This window comes from Muntiacus reevesi, chromosome 2, assembly GCF_963930625.1.
Source record: "Muntiacus reevesi chromosome 2, mMunRee1.1, whole genome shotgun sequence".
In the NCBI taxonomy this organism is placed as follows: domain Eukaryota; kingdom Metazoa; phylum Chordata; class Mammalia; order Artiodactyla; family Cervidae; genus Muntiacus; species Muntiacus reevesi.
In genome coordinates, this window is record NC_089250.1 from 91912569 (window position 1) to 91933322 (window position 20754).

Below are 20754 nucleotides of genomic sequence, written 5' to 3' on the forward strand. Positions count from 1 at the left end.
CACTGAATGAATATCAAATTCATTATGCTAAGTGAAAGAAACCAGACTCCAAAGGCTTTATACTGTATGACGCCATCTACACTAAGGGACAGAAAAGACATCAATGGTTGCCAGGAGCTGGAAGTGAAGGATGGGGTTGAAAAAGGAGTGTGCGCATACATACTCAGTCCTGTTTGACTCTTTGTGACCCTACAGACGATAGCCCATCTGGTTCCTCTGTTCGTGGGATTTTCCAGGCAAGAATACTGCAGTGGCTTGCCATTTCCTCCTCCAGGGGATCTTCCCAACTCAGGGATCAAACTCGTGTCTCCTGCATCTCCTGCACTGGCAGGTGGATTTTTTTTTTTTTTTTTTAACCACTGAGACACTCAGAAAGCCCCTGACAAAGGAGTACAAAGGAATTTTCGGAGTGATAGAATTGTTCTGTATCTTGATTGTGGCTGTAGTTAAATGACTATGCACTCGTCAAAACTCACCAAATTATACACTAAAAAGGATACAAAATATTTACTGTATGTAAAATATAACTCAATAAATCTGACTTTAAAAGACCAACAAATCATCAAACATAGGGATTAGCAAAGTGCAGCTCTCAGGTCAAACTGACCACAGGTGAGTTTCTGTAAATGAATGTGTCCTGCAAGACGGCCATGGCCACTTGTCTGTGTGCTGTCTATGGATGCTTTAATACTACCACTGGTAGAGTAAAAGAGCTGCAATGAAGAACACATGGTCCCTAAAGCCTAAAAATATAGTTTTGGACCCTTTACAGAAAAGGTTGCTAACCCCTGATCTAATCTGCTTTTTAAAGTTTACTTTTGTACAGAAGAAAAACATTTTGGTTTTATCTTTAATAACCAATCATAGAATTGCTACTGTATATTCAAGCTGCTGTATGTGAAAACAAACTTTTTTCCATCTTAAAAATGTATGTGGTCCTCTTAAATCTATCAAAGTTGTTGCCCCCAACATAAAAAAAAATTAAATGGTCTCTAACCTCAACTCCTAAAACATTCAGTAGCATTTTTATCAACTTTCATTCAAGTTTCAGAAATATTAACAGGATGGCAAGCACTCTCTACTGACAACTAAAAATAACAAAGCAAGCTACTGACTAGATGACACGCACCTCAAATCCAGTAGTCCTGATACAGCTCTCATTTTCCTTCTTCACTGTTTCCTTTCCCCAGCTTCCCAACTCTTATCACTTCTACCTGAATTCCCTCGAAAACTTCAAGGACACTGGTCCAAAGGGGAACATACTGGCAGTGACCTAAACAGCTCCTGGGTGAGAGCTAAGCGGGCAGTGAGTGAGGCCCCAGAGAACACAGCAGGGAGGCAGAGACGGCCATGCCGTGGTGAGTCAACTGAAGTTACTCCACAGACTGGACTGCCGTGGGGTGAGAGGTGCCAATGAGGCCCAGAGACACAGCTAATAAAGAACTCCTCAGGAAGTGGTGCTTAGATCAGCTTCATTTGACATCTTAACCAAAAAAAAATCTTCATGATTAAAATAACATGAAGCTATTCTGGGTAGTAAAGATGATAGAAAGATAATTAATTTTGCAAATCAGTAAAAACTTGAACAGCTGATCAAGGAAGAGCAATAAGCATCAGGGAGACACATGCTTCTTAAACAGAAGACACCTGTCCAGACATGGAACAGCCTACAAGGATCAGTGGAACTTGAAGACATAGTGAGTGGTGACTGGATCGTTCGGAGCACTGGCGGGAGGGGCCGAGGAGGAGGATGAGAGCTGCATCTCACCGGCCCCACGAGAACCAAGTCCTGCTGGCATGGCAGCATTCTGGATCTGCCTCAGCACAGCAAGTCCTAAGCATGCGTCTCTGTGCTCAACCTATGTCTCCATTCTGAAAATTACATGTGAAAAAGTGTCACATCCTCTTCCCCACAGCTGGCTGCGTCCTGACACCAGTTCTAAACTTATGAGGGAAGTCCAGTAAAGATAAATTAAAACAAGATACACTATTTAATTAAAATGTTTTTGGAAATTAAGCATATACATTATTTTTACTTCTTTGATATTTTACATACAAATTTTTCAGAAATTATAAGGAAGGATCCTGACAAGTCTCAACAGTCCATGAGAGAAAAATTAAATGGCAGAACTTCAAGCCAAGAAACAAGTAGAATTTGTTCTACTAAACTACTCTACAACACATAAAAAATATCCTAACTTCCAGTAAGCTGTGTTTTAAAGAATTAAATCATATGTTTGCACTCATTATAAACTCTATCACAGAAGCTCTATTATAAATGGCTTTTCAGTTCTATATGACCAGAATATTAAAGCTAAACAGTAACATGGGATTAAGTAGCTTTATCAGACTAACTTGAGATTTTAAGCATCACTAAGAGCATTGGTTCTAAAAGGAAATTCACTCCGAGTGACCATGACTGAGTCCTAACTTGTACTTTGAGTTGTAACTTTGCCAGGACAAAACCTCATGCATCCTTCCTTGATTTAATACAGCCACAAACTCAGGCTGAAGCTCCTTCAGCAACAAAAAAAGGACTGGAGAAGAGCCCCCAAAATCTCCACTGAGTCAGCAAACACAACAGCATGGTGCACACCCAGCAGCGGGGCAGGCAGCTCTCAGACGCTCTGGCCATGCGAGCAGAACAGATGATCCCTAACAAGGGCAGACAGCTAATGGGACACGCAGCAGAAGGCCGAAAACTGCCCACACTTCTGAAATGAATTAGCACTGCCAGACAGAATAAAAAAATTCAGGAAGGTGAATTAATAGAAGATTAGGGTTAGAGATGGAGAAGGCAATGGCACCCCACTCTTTCTGGAAAATCCCATGGATGGAGGAGCCTGGTGGGCTGCAGTCCATGGGGTCACTAAGAGTCAGACACGACTGAGTGACTTCACTTTCACTTTCATGCATTGGAGAAGGAAATGACAACCCACTCCAGTGTTCTTGCCTGAAGAATCCCAGGGACGGGGGAGCCTGGTGGGCTGCCATCTACGGGGTCTCACAGAGTTGGACATGACTGAAGTAACTTAGCAGCAGCAGCAGGGTTAGAGACATCAGAAGAACAGATAGCAAGGGTGCTTATTATTCTATAAAAATCATCAATCTGTTTTTTCCAAACAACTACCTATGTTCTTCATGACAAATGAACTGCTTACCAGTTTTGCTTCAAATCCAAATACCGAATGTTGACCCCTTCTTTAATAGCTTCATAGTTACTTTCAGATCCCTACATGAAAATATCAACAATGTAAGCTCCTTCAGTATAGGAATCATTTCTTTTCACCTTTATATACCCCGCACCTACTAAATTGCCTCATCCACAGTAAGTTAAACTTAATGAATGAATAACGTATGCATTTAAAAAATAAAGTAAACCAGTGAGTCCCAATATTTGTAAAGATTGAATACTCCATCTCTGCTTATCTGACAGCTAAACTTGGTGTATTACACTGAAATGTGTTCTAATAAATACAACTAAAGGAACTAGCAATCTTATATAAACAAAAATGACAGAGATGAATGTTACTATTCCTTACCCAGATAGCATCAATAATGTTTTCCTTCAGGACTTTATTTATATCCCAGCTATGTGCTTGTTTTTCTGAAGAATCATCTAATTCCCATTTACTGATGCTTGAACTTGTCAGGCTATAAAAGCTCGCTCTCTCTCTATCCCAAAGGACACTTGAAAGCTGTATGGAGAGGAGAAAAAAAGTTTATTGATTATTAAATTCTAATGTCAATGATGATTTTTCTGAAATTAAAAAATCATATATTTTATAGCTATTTGATTAGTAATCCTAGCAGAATTCTTCATTTAGGATTCAAGGGAAGAAGTGATCCTGAAATAGACCTTGAGAATAAGGAGGATTTATTTTCACAGGCAGAAGGCCCAGGAAGAGCAGAGTAGGGAGGCAGGAAAGTCAGAGGCTCTTTAGAGAACAAAACACAGTCCTGCTAAACTGGAATGTGGATTATAGCTAAGAAAGAAGCAAAACTAAGGTTCACACACAGCACAGTCTTGAATGTGAGTTTGTAAACCAAGTAAGCTAAGGAGATAGTATCAATAGCTTGTGAGCACAAGAGCTGTGTTACAGGAGAAGGAATCTGGAGGGGTGTGTGGTTCCATATGGTTACATCACTTCATTTTCCTTGCTTCTGAAGAACACATCTAATCCAACTTAAAAATTGCATATACCTGACTGCTGAACTAAAACCCTCATTGTCTCCACTGGTCCGGTCACCATGACTCAAATCTAGAGAACCTGGCAAATAATCTGCTCCATAAAGAGAGGTAGACACACACAGACACAACCAGCACTTTATACCTGGGTCTCTGAAAGAGGCGACAGTGCCATTAGAAATAGACAGCTCAAAAGAAAAATGAGATTTGTACAGTAGGAGAGAAGAGAACATGAGCAATTCTTTTCTAGACATGCTAAGGTTTAGGTTCAAAGAGCACTTGAGGAAGCAGATAATGAGAGCAGCCTGAAATCAGAGGGAAGAGCACCATCTGACAAAGGATGTGCAGTGTTTAACACGGCCAATGCACAGCACGGGATCTCTGCTCAGCACCACGTGGCAGGCTGGGTGCAGGGGGAGTCTGGGGGAGAACGGACACCTGTGTATGTCGGCTGAGTCCCTTTACTGTCCACCTGAAACCACAGCAATGTTACTCAGTTGTCCTCCTGTAAAATACAATGCTTAAAAAAGTCGGGGGCGGGGCCACATGCTCTCAATTCACACAGATGTGGGCATGCATCTGCCGCTGAGCAGTTTTCAACTTCGGGCAACTTTAGTAGCCTCACTGAGGCCATTTCCTCATTTATTTAACACAAATTGGACATGAAGCTCCATACACTACAGACCACAATAACAACAGGAGGTGACACACACAGGGCAGCTGGCAGAGCAGATGCCCCCCATGTCAGTTCCCAGCATCTTCACCCACTATTCCAGAGCCTGAGGCAGAGCCCAGCAGCCACAGGTCTGAGCCATCCACACAGACAAATGGAGGCGCGGGGGTGGAAAGCACACTTCTGGTTACGTCTAGAAAGCAAAACTAATCCTTAAACACATTTATAATTTTACATCCTAGTTTTAATTCAAAAAATGAACTTATAAGATAATCTATAAAACTTAAGAATAATCAATGTTACAGAGGATGCAAGAGGGTTAGTATGAACTCATCTGATCATCATAATAAAAATGCTTCACTGATAAATCAAAGTTTTCATCTCATGTACACCACTGTTCATACAGAGGCAACGCTAACGTCATAGGAGTCTGCCAAATTACTGATTTCACTAAGAAACAAGCTAGTAAAACAAAGTTACTGTATCAACTTACAATGAGATCACTACTAGGAGATAAAATTCCCAAAAGAGAAGAAACCTTCCGACCAATTCCTGAAAGCACGCCTTGTCCCTGAGGCAGGATATGCTGATGAATTTTTCCTATACTTTCAGGTATCAGGCGGATTAGTTGGCCCCCCGATGAGGATAAAATAAAACTTCCTCCCTGTGAACAAATGTTGTGAAATTAGTTCAGTTAAGCATTTAAGACTAAGAAAAGAAAATGAACACAAATCACTTTGACACACTTTGAGGGAAATCATCTGTACCTCAACATAAATCTAAAAGAATAAAAAACGAACAGTGCTACTTTTTAAAAATCATTTATTTATGAATCCATTCACTTAATACTACACATAAAAACTTCGTAGCCATTTTTTTAATTGCATGTTTGTTTCTTTTTAAATTCTGATTTTTAAGTTATAGGTTCACATTATGTAGGTTCAACAAATCAAGAATCAGATTTTATTTCTTTGATAAACCAGGAGAACATGTATAAGCAAATCATTCCTCCTCTAAGTTGCTGAATCACTCTCTAAATATGTTTCTGACAGAAACAAACACCACTGGCTACTGTGCTCCACTGACAGATCACAGTCCTACAAGAAGGGCTTCCCTCGGTGTAAGTGCTCAAATCCTAGATCCTTACATTCTTTCCTTGCCTCTTTTTTGATCTCCTCCCACCCCTACCTGTATGATCTGCTCAAAATCACAAATTTTTAGTCATTCAAACCTGATTTCTAAGCCAAATGACAGTTCTCCAATACATATAAAAGAATATCCATCGTATACCTGTACTGCTGTTAGGAAACTGTAGGTCTTATCGCCTCCCAGATCTATGAACGTCTCTGTGTAGGTGTCTTCACTAGCAAGGCTTGGCCAATAGCGGACAGATCCTTCTCTGGTGGCAACCATGACAGCAACAGCCTCGAAACAAGATCATAACACTCAGCAAACACAAGAAAAGGAGCCCAAAGCGGTAGTCTGACGACACTGACATAAGAAACCAGGGCAATGTACTACTGATTAACAGAAATCAGGGGAAAAAATTCCTTTTTTCCATATTTAAAAAATTATCATACAGTAAAACTGACATTTTCTCCTTCTGTTTTATAATTCTATGAATTTTTATACCCTGGTTTCTCTTCAGATCATACAAAATGTTTTGCTTTTTACAGTCCTATGAAATTTAAAACACGTGGTGGATCAGATGGTAAAGGATCTACCTGCAATGTGGGAAACTCAAGTTCAATCCCTGGGTTGGGAAGATCCCCTGGAGAAGGGAATGGCAACCCACTCCAGTATTCTTGCCTGGAGAATCCCACGGACAGAGGAGCCTGGCGGCTACAGTCCATGGGGTCACAAAGAGTCAGATATAACTAAGTGATTAAAACTTTCACTTTTAGACTCAAGTCCCCCCACAGTAGGGATATAGGACAGTACATCAGCACCAAAGCTCCGTAACACTTTCCCTTTGGTCACACCCTCCCCTACCCTCGCCCCGGCAATCCCCATTTCCATCATTACAGTTCTGTCTTTCTGAGAACGCCAAACAAACGAAATCATATAGAATAGAACCTTCTGACAATGGTTTATCTCGTTTAGCACAATGCCTTTGAGATTCACCCATGTTGTTTCATGGATCAATAGCTCATGTCTTTTTACTGCTGGGCAGTATTTCATCCTATGGAAGAATCAGTTTATTTATCCATTCACTTGCTAAAGGATATTCAGATTGTTTCCACCTTTGGCTATCATAAAGAAAGGTGTTATGACATTAGTGTATTGTGTGTGTGGGTGTGTGTCTGTGTGGGTATGTGAACATAAGCTTTAGTTTCTCTAAAACAAACAGCCAGGAATGGAACTGTTGGGTCATATGGCAAGGGCACTTTAACTTTCTAAGAAAGTGAAAATCAGTGGCTGCACCATTCTGCATGCCTGTCAGCAATGTATGAGGTTCCAGTTGCTCCACATCCTTACCAGCAGATGGCAGTGTCAGTGCTTTTAATTTCAGCCATCGTAGTAATAGTGAACTGGTATCTCACTTATTTGCATTCCCCTAATGGCTAACGGTGTGAATGTCTCTTCACGGCTTGACATCCTTATATTCTCTTTGGTAAAGTGTTCAAGTCCTATGCCTTACTTTTTAAATTGGGTTGTTTTTTTTTTTACTAAGTTTTGAGAGTTCATTTTATGTTCTGGATACAAGTCTTTTATTGGATGTTTGATTTATAGTATTTCCTACCAATCTGTAGCTCTCTCTTCATTTTCTTCTCAGGGTCTTTGGCAGAGCCAAGTTTTAAATTTTGATTAAGTCCAATTTATCTATTTTTCTTCTTTTATGAGCCACATTTTTGGTGATTTCTAAGAACTCTTCAACTAACCCCATGTCATGATGATTTTTTTTCCTATTTTCTTCTAAAAGTTTTTAGTTTTACAATTTACATTTAGACCTATGGCCCACTGGGGGTTCATCTTTACATGAGGTTTAGGAGGAATTTTTTTTCTGCCTAAAGATGGTCGATGGTTCCAACACCATTTACTGAGAAGACCACCCTCGCGTCACTGAGTTTCCTCCGCACCCGTCAGAGCTCAGCGCACCATCTCTGTGTGGGCCTGCAGTGCACACTGCTCTGTCCCACTGCCCCGTGTGTCCACGGGGCACCATTCTGTCTTGATTCCTGCAGCTTTACAGTTATGGTTCAAAACCCAACTCGGTGATCCCCCCAACTTGAGAACTCCCTTATCTTAAAAAAATGTGCTTCAGTAAGCATTTAAGTCACCCACCTGCGTGGAATGTGCTTCGCCGGAGGTATTGGAGTAAGAGAGAGCCACCAAGTTGGCAGTCCAGTGGAAGTCACTAGGTGGCAGCTGAAGTTCTTTGCAAACAGATAACTGTAAAACAAATCCAAACAAAAAATTTTTCATTTCAAATCCAATTTTTGAACATGCACCTGATTTCACTTTCTCTGCATACTTTAGATTCTAATTCACTGCTAGAAATACTATTCTAGAAATACTTTCTTCTCACATCTTTTTGATCAGGCTTCCATCATCATTTTCACTCATTTTAAAACAAAATATTTTAAGAGATATAGAATGAGGAAAACTTAGCAGCTAGACCAGACTCTTAACACAAACTACTCCAATCTCTTCCTAGATCAAAAAAAAAGTCTATTGGTTGAAAGAGCTGTGTATACTTCCTATGGAATTTTCCCAGTCTAATCTTGTGTTGAGTTGACATTGAAAATTGGCATGACTAGAGTATGTATTCCAAGTCACCTAGAAAATATTTCTGAGACTCAGCCAGAATCAGGCTTCCTCTGCTAACTCAGGATGCCCACCACAGGACCTCTCCCTCACCTGTGCTCCTAACCACAGTCATGGTCTCCTAGACAGCAGGTGTACAGAGGCCAGTAGGCACGAAGAGTTTAGGGAAGCTGGAGCCTCAGTCCCAGTGTGCACGAGTATTGCAAGAGAGGATGCCTGACCTGGAGTGGACAGAAAGAGGCTGCTGAGAGTACAGCAGCGAACATCAAATTAAAGTCCCCATGTGAGAAGCTGACAATGAAGAGTTAAATTAGCATTATAAAAATTGGTATAATTTTTTCCTATTTTCTTACACATGGTTCAGTAGATTCAGTGCAACACATTCCTATCCTCTTAGAGACTTAGTACATTAGTTTATGTGGATGGCATTTAGTCTTAGACTTCACTGCACAGAGGGACTAGCATGACATTCATGAAAAATGCCAATGTTTCTAACTTTATTAAATGTAAATAAAATATATCTTGTTTAAAATCATGATAAGGAGAGAAACCTTTTTCCCAATACACAAATGTGTATTCATGCTTGGTATTTCATATCACTATAAAAATGCAAATCTATAATGCTTGAGTCAATTGAAATTACAGATTTCCAACAACTCTAAAAAGTTAGGGTAAAAATTAAGAGTCAATTAGGAATCTCCTCCTCTCTCTCCCTCCAGCTCTTTAAAGAATCATTACCTTAGTGATAGGGGACAGAGCAATCTTCCAAATAATGAGTTTCTCTTTGCAGACCAGACAAGCCCATCCACCTTCATCTATGTGAACAGTCAGCTGATCATCAACTAAAGAAAAAAACAAGGTATGCAATTAATCTTACAGTATGAATTAAAACTGAGAAAATGTCTCATATCAAAATCCTCCTCACTGCCATACTCTTCACCCAAAAAAGTAACCACCACACACACAAGATTAACTCACAACAAAAAATACTCTTGAATAATTCAAGAGTTCTTAATATCCAAAATAAGAGATCCATTTAACTTTGACAACCACTCTTATAAATATATTGAAAGGTAAATACTATGTTCTGGTCTTAGGTTTAATATTTCTTATTTTTTGTTACAAACTTATCTCACTTTTTATAATATTTAGCAACATTCATAATTTTATTTTGATAAAGCAACACAAATAATAAACCCCCTCATTAAATACATAAAACATTTCAAGGAAAAATCATGTTCCTGCAAAAGAATAAGATTTTCAAACAAGAGCTCTTTGAATGTGATGAATTACTTTATTATATGCTAACCTAAAGGGCTTAGGTTTCCTCGGCTTCACCTGTTGCTTCAGTTATTTGCAGTCCACTGGGGCCTGAGATATTACATGGAAAAGTCTGGAAATAACACTTCCAAGTTTGTGATGAAACCTTGCAGTGTCCCGCTGTCCTGATGGGGACGTGAATCATTCCTTTGTCCAGTGTACGGACGCTGTGCCCACCACCCATCCATTACCCACTTAGTAGTAGTCTAAGTTATCAGAGCAACTGTCTTGGTGTTGCAGTCCTTGTGTTCAAGTAACCTTGTTTTACTAAACGAGGCCACAAAGCAGAGAGAAGTAATGCAGCACTGTGGCTATTCTCTTACTGTGCCTAACTGACAAATTAAACTTAATCACAGACAGGCATGTAGAGGAAAAACATAGTATATACAGGGTTCAGTGCTATTCTGTTTCAGCCAACCCCTGGGGGTCCTGGAATGTATGCCTGTGGCTAAGGGAAGACTACTCTATTGCTGCTCTAAGTGTTGCTGTTAAACCTGTGTAAATGCATTAACAGCCCTAGAAATTTAATCAATATGAGCTTTGCTCTTCATTTGAAGACAGGGTAGAGGAGCAAAATAAAAGGCACCAATAAAGTACAAGCTGAAATATAAATATCAAATCATACCTAGGTTGAGTGTGGGCTTTTTGCTGAACTGGAATATCTGACTGGTACTTTCTTTCCCTAAAAGCACTGTGGCAGCTTCAAATCTTCCACTGGTGAACCCTTGAGGACCCTGACTCAGTACACCAACTGATTAGGGCTTGGAAATTTCCATGTGAGGATGAGATCGTCTCAAGTTTACACAGTCTTCAGTTTTCACATCCTGATTTCTAGATAGTCTCTCCTCTAAGCCTGTGTACTATTTGCTATTAACATGATCTGATGACATGAACCAGGAGTGTGTCAAAGGCTTAAATGCAATTTAAACTGAAATTTTTAGAAGGGAAAAGAAAATATATATTTAAACCAGGAACAATGCATGACAGAGGTTAGTAGAAGTTTAGTTGTCTGAAAATAACTGTATCTGAAGCTCCCATGGACTTACTGGTAAAATGTGCTAGTTCAAGTTGATGAGAAATATTCCTTTTTATGGAATGGAGTACTTTAAACTTTTTTGACTGTCATTCACAGTATGAAATACATTTTACAGCATGATGCAGTCATACACAATTTAAATAAAACAAAATGAGATACACTCTGACATTCTGAATCTACTTTACTTCATTTTTTAAAAAAATGCTGGTCATGAACCACTAAAGTGATTTCAGTCACTACCTGCAGTTTGAAAAACACTGTTCCAGGAAATCAAAGGATGCTCTGAACTTTGCTCTTAGAGTCACCCCAACTTCTCATCTTTAATGGCATCTTTCTGAAGTTCGTGTTGACCACACCTTCCACACTTCCACTTTAATTCTCTACCAGTGGGGCATCCCTGGTGGTCCACTGGTTAAGAATCTGCCTTGCAATGTAAGGACACAGGTTCCATCCCTGGTTCTGGAAGATCCCACATGCTGCAGGGCAACTAAGCCCATGGGTCACCTCTTTGACTGCACTCTGGAGCCCATGCTCCACAACTACTGAAGCTAGCATGCCCTAAAGCTTGTGCTCTGCAATGAGAGAGGCCACTGCAATGAGAAGCCCATGCACTTCAACTGGAGAGTAGCCTCTGCTCGCTGCTAAAGAAAGCCTGGGAGCAGCAATGAAGACCCAGCATAGTCAAAAATAAACAAGTGTTTTAAAATAAATGAAAATAATAATTTTCTGCCAAGAGAATCTTCCAATGGTGCACAAAACTGATAACATAAATTTGGCCAGCGCGGCAGCCCAGCCCGGCACGGTGCAGAGCAGTCGGCCTGAGTGCTCAGCACAGCGAGGAGGATCCCTTGGACACACTGCCTTCTGCTGCTGCTCAAACCAGGACAAACCTCCACCCTTCTTGCCTCTTCTACCTCCGTGCCGCCACTCCTCGTGCGGTCAGCACACACCATGACAAAGACAGACAAGAAGTCCTTCAAACAGAGTCTGGCCAAGTGGAAGGTCTTCATCTACAACCTGACCACCAGAGAGTTACTGGGGTGCACTGCTAAGAGCTGGGGTTTGATCTTGCTCTTCCACCTACTCTTTTATGGGTTCCTGGCTGCACTCTCTTCATTCATAATGCGGGCTATACTTCAGACTCTGAACAATGAGATTCCAAAAGATCATGACCAGATTCCAAGTTCAGGACTTAAATGGTTTTTCCAAAACTAGTGATGGTATTGGATTTTCATTCAGCATGTCTAATCCAGAGTCCTATAAAAGGTACACTGATGACCTTAAGAAACTTCTAAAGCCCTATGGCTTAGAAGAACAGAATCTCACAAAATGTAACAATGGAAACTTTTCTGAGCCGAAAGGTCCAGATTATACTGCATGTCAGTTTCCTTTTGCCTTACTTGAAGCATGCAGAGATGTGGATGATGCCAAGTTTGGCCACAACACAGGAAACCTTTGTACTCTTGTGAAAATGAACAGAATGATTATATTAAAGCCTCAATGAGAACCAAGGATAGAATATATTGCAAAGAATGAAAGCCCAGCAGTTCTATTAACTTATCTTCCCAGTGGAAAGGTAGATATAAAATATTTTTCATGTTACAGGAAAAAACTGCATGGGAGTGATCTACAGCCACTAGGTGAGCTCTCTCTAGTTCATCTTTGGTAATAAGGATGACATAAAAGAAGTTAACAGTTGAGTGCCAGATTGATGCATCACCCAACCTAAAAACCCAGAATGATCATGACAAGTTTTCAAGATGAGTTGCATTCAAGATCACCATACATGCATAGTAGGAGTTGGGATATCTCCACAGGGTAAATGTTGTGTTGTCGTCTTTATTCTGTATCAGCCAGACCTGCCATTCCAGAATCATCGAGACTACCCTGGAGAAAGGTGGAGTGGTACACGACCCTGGAGTACCAACATCATGTTCTTCCGATCATGGTATTCCACGCCCTTCAAAGTAACTTGCCTGTTGCCTCTGCTGCCTTCTGAATCATGTACAATCACCAGACAGGGGCTGCACCAGATAGGGGCTGTGAACACCTGATTCTGAACATGTAGGACAAGGGTCTTGTCCAATTGTTATGTGGTTTAATTGCCAAGTGTCTAATGCTTAAAGTGCTGAGCTATATAAATATTTTATAGGTTTAACACTGGTTAACTGTCATATTTTGATGCCACCAAAGTTTTAGGGGATAAAATGGTACCTGACCAACATCAAATGACTTTACAGCTATAAGAAAATTGGTGGGTGAAAAAGTTCTTATGTGAGAAGGAAAAGGGAAAATAAAAATGAGCATGAAAGGTTAAGAAAAAAATTATGCATACAGCTTCTGGGGTACTACACAGATCCAAAATGGAGGTAAGACTTCATTCTATTGCATTATTAAACCCAATAATGTAAGGCAGTAGTTTTTGGATTTTTTTAAAAAGCTAAACTTCATATACTCAAACAACTTTTGAAATTGGACTGAGTTTTGCATACACAGTATGTACAACCATAAATACTTCATTGTGCTAAAATGAGCTCATTCTGCTTCCCATATTTGTTATATTTCTCAAACACAATGAAAAACCAAGTAAGTCACCTATTTCTCCCCAAGGAAGTGAAGGCACACCAGTGAAGTACAGTGAAAGTCGCTCAGTCATGTCTGATCTTTGCGACCCCATAGACTATACAGTGCATGGAATTCTCCAGGTCAGAATACTGGAGTGGGTGGCCGTTCATTTCTCCAGGGAATCTCCCCAACCCAGGGATTGAACCCATGTCTCCTGCATTGCAGGCAGATTCTTTACCAGCAAAGCCACAAGGGAAGCCCAAGAATACTGGAATGGGTAGCCTATCCCTTCTCCAGCAGATATTCCCAACTCAGGAATCGAACCGGGGTCTCCTGCATTACAGATGGATTCTTTACCAGCCTGGCAAGAGAAAGCACAAATTTCTATCTTCATGCCAGACCTAGGCTTCATTTGAATTGCTAATAGAGACAAATGAAAAATGACACCCACCTTCAGTCAATGTTAAGGCTTCAATGACTTTAACAGGGAGAGAAGATCCAAATGTTTTCACATCATAATTCACAGACTCAGTTATGCAATGGTGTGGTAATATTCGCGTAGGTGTTCCTCTAAAGAAATGAGACCATATTATTTTACTCATAGCTTAAAATTTTTCCATTATTCATTATAATGTTATATATATTTTTTCACAATGAAGAGAAAATCTTTGATAAACAAAAAGATGAAGCTTAACAGTGAAAAACTCTGGTTCATGTATACTGTGTAAATGTATTTTACATTAAAAAAAAAAACTAACAGAATCTGGCTTCGATTCTCATGCTTCAGTAATTAGATGCATGATCCAGTCACTTAAACTCTTTACAATTCTGTTTCCTTAACTGTGAAATAAGAAGGTTGGACTATATCAGTGTTTTTCAAATTATAGGTCACTTTGAGGGTTTCTCAAATTTGAGGGTTTCTCACTCAACATTTTTGAAAAACAAAATACAGAGTACAGTTTATCATAGTCTATGGTCAAAAAAGTTTTACAGACATTGGGTTACATTATCTTTACGTTCTCGTCAAATCTAGAAATATGATATTTTACCAGAAATACAATCAAAATCAAGAAATTAAGTAGGGTCATGAGTATTTGCTGTTACCTCTTCTTCAATAACAGATACAGCAGTAGAGATTATATTTCCTTCTCACCTTCTTCTTAATATTCAGAAAAAGTATAAATATATCAACATGAAAGTTATTCTCTTATAGGATTCTCTTATCATTAAATGAGTGCACATACAGAGTGGTTGACAGCATTATTTCTGACTGAATATAACAAAGGTTTTTCTGTGAGCTGATCACCAAAAGAAGAAATTAAAATAAAAAGATGAAAACAAAGTATGACTCTTATTCACTGACTTTTGTCAAAAGGAGTAGAAAACAATCACAAGATCACCATTTGAAGAGCACTTTACAAATTGCAAAAGTCAAGGAATACAAGGTATTCTTTAAAAATCATTTCTCCTTTAAAATATTGCAATTTTCTATACATAAATTTTAAATATAAGTTCAAGACTCAATATTACCATTTTCTTACAGAGGCAAATTCATTTTGATAGATGAATTCAAAGGGAACCACTCAAGAAACATACGTGCTTCTTTTCTAGATTAACTATGAAAGGGGAGATGTAGAGTACGGTCTCACAAGTGACGTGCACTGGTGTGCCACACTTTTATTTGGTAACATAACAACTATTCTTATTTCGTTGCTTATGGAAAGTCTCTTCCCTATTAATTTAGCTGCAGGGTTAACCTCTGTAGCTAAAATCCCTTTAATTATCAATCAGCAGATGTTAACAGGGAGTTAGTATGTTAGGCAAATATAATGATTCTACAGGGTTGAGGCCTTCATTGCCACCATCACTTTACATCTGCATCGTGGCATTTCATTTCGACTCCTTTGGCAGGCTCAGATTAGGTTCATTACTGCCATTCCGCAGATGAAGAGATCATGTGTGACCTACACTAGATGACAGGGGTAATAGGAACAAGGCAGGTAACCACCTGATTCTAATCACCAGATTCGAATTCAACACCTCTGTTGTTGTTTAGCTGCTAAGTCGTGCTCGACTCTGCAACCCCATGGACTGTGGCCCCCCACGCTCCTCGGTCCATGGAATTCTCCAGGCAAGAAAACTGGAGTGGGTTGTCATTTCCTCTCCAGGGGATCTTCCTGACTCAGGGATCGAACTCGCGTCTCCTGCGTGGCAGGCAGACTCTCTCCCACTGAGCCACCTGGGAAGCCCCCTTTCCCCTCTCAGTTCAGTTCAGTTCAGTTCAGTCTCTCAGTCGTACCCGACTCTTTGCCACCCCCATGGACTGCAGCACGCCAGGCTTCCCTGTCCATCACCAACTCCCGGAGCTTACTCTACCTCTACACAAAGGTAAATCCATGCAAAGTGTGTGAAGCACACACTTTGTGATTAATTCAGTTGATGAATTAATCAAAGCGAGGCTGAAATAATCACACGCAAGGGTGCAAGGGTGACGGATGTCTATTTTCCCAACACTCTGGTGTCCCTAGCCGCCACTGGTTCCGTGGCTTCTGGAGGGCCGTGAGCCTGTGAGTCGCCGAACCCAACCCAGAATGACTACTCACCGCGAGCTCAGGGAGCTCCGACGGCCGGTCGGAGAGAAGAGCACGGGGGAGCTGAGAGAAGAACCCAGAGTCAGACCCTTCCTGCTGGTCGCCCGGGGCGTGGAGCCCGGCCCGACTCCGCCCAGGGGGCCTCTTCGAGTCCCAGTCCCCGGAGTCCGCGGAGAGGAGACTGCCGGGAACATGACCGAAAGGAGAGGCAACAGACAGCGCACGTTCCAGCCGTGGGGATGGAGCGCAGCCCGCGCGCGGAGCTCCAACACCTGAAGGGCGGGAGGGCGCGCGATTAAGACGTCAAAGAGCAGCGCCAGGCTGTGTGGTGCGCTGTGTTGACGTCCAAGCTCTGCGCGAGCCTCAAGGCGCGGTCGAGACCTCAGGAACAATTGGGTGGTAGGGTGCGCTGTGGTGACGGAGGTGCAGTGCTGAGTCTCGAGGCTTGGCCGGGCCGGCAGGAGAAACAGGAATGGGGCGCGCTTTGATGACGTCAAGGAGAACGCCGAGCCGTGGGGCGTGGTGGAAGCTGCGGACCCTCGAAGTTGAGAGGGAACCTGAGCTAGAGACCCTGGAGCGGAACAGTGGAGGGGAGTCCAGAGTTTCCAGGGAAGTGAAACTGGAAAAGCACGGGGTCTTCTCCGGTCTGGAGGGTGGGACTGCCCCTCCAGCAGCTGAAACGCAAAGCCCCGGCACGCTGGTCCTTCCTGAACCTCTTGGGAAATGAAGAGAGTTCATTCCCTGGTCCAAAATAAGGGACCTGTGAAGTCTCTCATTCATGTCCGACTCTGCGACCCCATGGACTGTAGCCTACCAAGCTCCTCAGCCCAATGAATTTTCCAGGCAAGAGTACTGGAGTGGGTTGCCATTTCCTTCTCCAGGGGATCTTCCCAGTCCAGGGATCGAACCCGGGTCTCCCGCACTACAGGCAGACGCTTTAAAACTGTAAAGCTGACACTGGTTTCACATTCAGTGTTATAGATGTTATTCCCTAGATTTGTCATTTCTCCTTCATGCTAGTGACATAACAAGTTTATCTCTTGCAGGTCCTGATCAAAAACCATAGGCTTCTGACAGCCCTAGTGGACAGCTTTCCACCTGGATGTCCTGCTCATGCCTCACGATCTACTCATTAAAAGCTGAATTCAGGTTTTCTTTAGGACTCCTGTTTCACTACCACCTCTGGCCTGTTGGATAAAATTGGTTAGTTGGCCAGTGCAAAAAGAAGAGCTCTATCCTAGATTCATCCTTCTCAGTTTCCTCCACTGTAACACCTGGGACACTGTACTCCTGAGCATCTCTAGTAGAAAGCACATCTGCATTGCCTTTGCTCTGGTTAAAGTGCTCACCCTTCCCTCTTTTTTAGCCTTTTGCCTTCTTTTGGGTCTTCTCGCCTCTGGATGGTCTTCAACACCATCCTTTCACACTACAGCTGATAAGTGGAATATTGCCCGCCATATAAGTAAAGAAGGGATGTCATAGTCATCAGTGATTGCTGTCACCATGTGAGCTGGGGAGCCCTGAGGAAACTCAGTCTATGAAAACACAGGATACTGACCCCCAGCTAGCTGAGGTGCGTATTGAATGATAATTTCAGTAAGCCCAGCCTTTTGCATCATTCCATACTATGTGACTTGACATGGAGTCCAGATGTTGGAGGATGGTGAATAGACAGTCATTCATTCATTCATTCTGGATTTATTGACTACCTTCCATGTGCCAGCCTGTATACTAAGTGCTATGTTTTCTAACTGTAAACAAAGCAGACATGGGCCCTGCCCTTGTGGAGATCACAGGCCAATGAGAAAGACAGGTCCTGAATAAATGAACACAGATTTATTTACACAACCACAAGATGATATGTGTACAATGAAAGAAAAGAGGAGGGTGTCTGACAGAATGACTGGGTATCTGACTTTGGAGGAAGATCTACAAAGGCCTCTGAGAGAAAAGGACATCTCTGCTGAGATGTGCCCTCAGCCAGGCAAAAAAAGAGGAAGAGTCTCTGTTAAGTTGCTAGTAAACTAGCAAAATCAAATAGGGTACACTTTTAGAAATTGGAAAAAAATAAATCATAACAAAGATATACAGGCAGCATTGTTTATGACAGCAGAGACTATAGAAAGATAAATCTAACAATAGATTTGTAATATACTAACATTATAGAATGCTATAGGTTAAAAAGAACACATGTGGTTGTGTGTAATGAATACTTAAAAATGTAGGGAAACATTGTCATCAAAGTTAAAAACAGGTAGGTTAAAAATTAATATGTCCAATGTAAGTCCATTTTTGTTTTATTAAAATAAAAAGAAAAATCCCTCACAAGTGCAGTATGTGTATGTGTATGAGATGCTCAACCTACATGTGCCTCCCTCTGTCCAGCTTCCTAAAATGCAGCTTTTTCAGTGAGGACCAAACTGATTGATGTAGAACTCATTACTGCAGTCATCAATAGGAAAGCAGCCAGGATTATTTCCTGCAGATGTGGTAGGATTGTCAGAATTCTATTTTCAGTAACACAGTAATTATGATCCTCTTCAAATGGGAAGGCAGGGGCACAGTGACGAACTTATTGTGGATATTATCCAGGGCTCAGCAGTAAAAAAAATCACCTGCAATGCAGGAGACAAAGGAGCCATAGGTTTGATCCCTGGGTGGGGAGGATTCCCTGGAGGAGGACATGGCAGCCCATCCCAGTACTCTTGCCTGGAGAATCCCATGGACAGAAGCCTGGCAGGCTACAGTTCACAGGGTCACAAAGAGTCAGACATGACTGAGCATGCATGCACACAATCATTTCCAAGGCTTCCCTTTAGTCTCATCTAGTGGCAAGGGAATTTTTTGAAATAACTCTAAATTTCAGCATAGTTTAAACATCCTTCAAGCAGTGAAGAACATGTGTTGTTATCACCAGTTCTGGGGGCTGCAAACTCTTTCTGTCAAGGGACAGAGAGGAAGAGTCCCTGGCTTGCAGCCTGTTGCCAAGTGAGTATGGCTGCGTCCCAATAAAACAACTTACGAACACTGAAATTTGAATTTCATGTAACTTTCAAGTGTTATGAACTTTTTTTTAAATTATTTTTTGTTGTTGTTGTTATGAACTTTTAAAAACCATTTAAAACTGTAAAAACCCTCGTTAGCTTCACAGGCCACACAAAACAGGTAAGAGGTTGCAGCTGTAGACCACCAGTACCAATTTCCTGAGGAAGGCCCAGCCAGCACTAGCACAGAGCTGAACAGAACAGAAGATGCTCCAGAAATGTTTATTGAATGAGTTGAATGGAGATTACCAGCTAAGCTCGACGATGCTTCAGATGTAAAAACATAGAAAAACACCCCCAAACAAACATTTACAATGCAGTTTCCACAAACTTCTTTCACTAATATACTTAATATTTTGTGACACATTTGTTTTCATTTATTTTCTAACAGCTTTGGCATTTTTATGGAGAAATGGAGCTTAAATGGAGTTCCTCAGTGGAGCCCTACTTTATAAAGGTTCAAATACAGGGCATAGCCTATCATGGTTTAATTTGTGATTATTTCATGGGAACCAGCAAGGTCCAAGGTTAGAGATATTGCACAGAGAGGAGCCTGGATGAGCAGACAACAAAGCACTTGGTCCATTAATGTGATATTTTATCTTCACACGGAGGTTTTCACACAATTTAAGCTTTCTTTCTGCTCATCTTTATACTGCCTACATGAGTTACATGTCCTTCAGTGGCTCCCCATGCACACACAATGAGAACTGTTTCCCAAGTGGTGGTGATGGCCCCTGTGCCAGCCCTGCCCATTTTTCTGGCATCTTCCTGTATGCAACATCAAGGCTGGCTGCATCAATGCAGAACCTGCCTGTGCTTCCGTCCTTAACTGTGAACAGGGATCGGTATTTATTTAAATTACAGGGTTGTCCAAGTAACCACTGTGGTAACGTGCAGTCTGGAAACAAAGAGTGGCACAAACTCTGTGTTAGCTAACTGTCACAGAGGTGTTGTTACTGTTTTCTTGTTATTAATTCTTTTATATACCTGACGGCTCCTTCTACCCTGGAAGCTTCTAGAGGGCAGACACCACACCTCACTCATCTGGCACCAGTTCTACAGCACAGTTCCTTGTCTGATATGTGTCAGGAGATGCTCCCTTACTGTGCTGAAGCAACTGAACAATGTTTGTAAATAACAAGTGAGCACATTAAAAGCCTTAGATTAGGGGCTTCTCTGGTGGTGCAGTGGGTAAGAATCTGCTTGTGAATGCAGAGGACACTTTCGATCTCTGGTCTGGGAAGATCCCACATACCAAGGGGCAGCTAAGCCCGTGTACCACAACTGCTGAGCCCACAGGGTCAGCCCGTGAGAAGCCCCAAAACCAGACCAGAGAGTAGCCGCCCCACTAGGTGCAACTACAGAAAGCCATTGCATAGCGACGGAAGCCCAGCACAGCCAAAAATAAGTAAGCAAAATTTTTAAAACAGATTAGAATGAAAGGAATGGAACATATAATTACTCCCACTTTCCTATGTTTGTAATGTTTTTTTAGTCTTGAATCTTTATAAATTATAGTAAGAAACAATGTAGTAAAAAGTTTTACAAGAAATGACAAACACAGA

General features: G+C 41.3%; 1 protein-coding gene and 1 pseudogene across 1 annotated transcript in view; one reads left to right on the forward strand and one right to left on the reverse strand.

Moving 5' to 3' along the window:
• NUP133 (nucleoporin 133) overlaps positions 1-16446 on the reverse strand; it is a 53272-nt gene extending 36826 nt beyond the window's left edge. The window contains exons 1-8 of the mRNA XM_065922330.1: positions 16155-16446; positions 14003-14121; positions 9369-9472; positions 8148-8255; positions 6153-6287; positions 5356-5526; positions 3543-3698; positions 3162-3232 (exon numbers count right to left, since the gene is read on the reverse strand). Of these exons, the coding sequence (XP_065778402.1) occupies positions 3162-3232; positions 3543-3698; positions 5356-5526; positions 6153-6287; positions 8148-8255; positions 9369-9472; positions 14003-14121; positions 16155-16336 (1046 nt within the window). The 5' untranslated portion in view covers positions 16337-16446. The remainder of the gene's footprint in view (positions 1-3161; positions 3233-3542; positions 3699-5355; positions 5527-6152; positions 6288-8147; positions 8256-9368; positions 9473-14002; positions 14122-16154) is intronic.
• LOC136158352 (sodium/potassium-transporting ATPase subunit beta-3-like) lies at positions 11938-12780 on the forward strand (annotated as a pseudogene).
• Positions 16447-20754: the final 4308 nt, after the last annotated feature.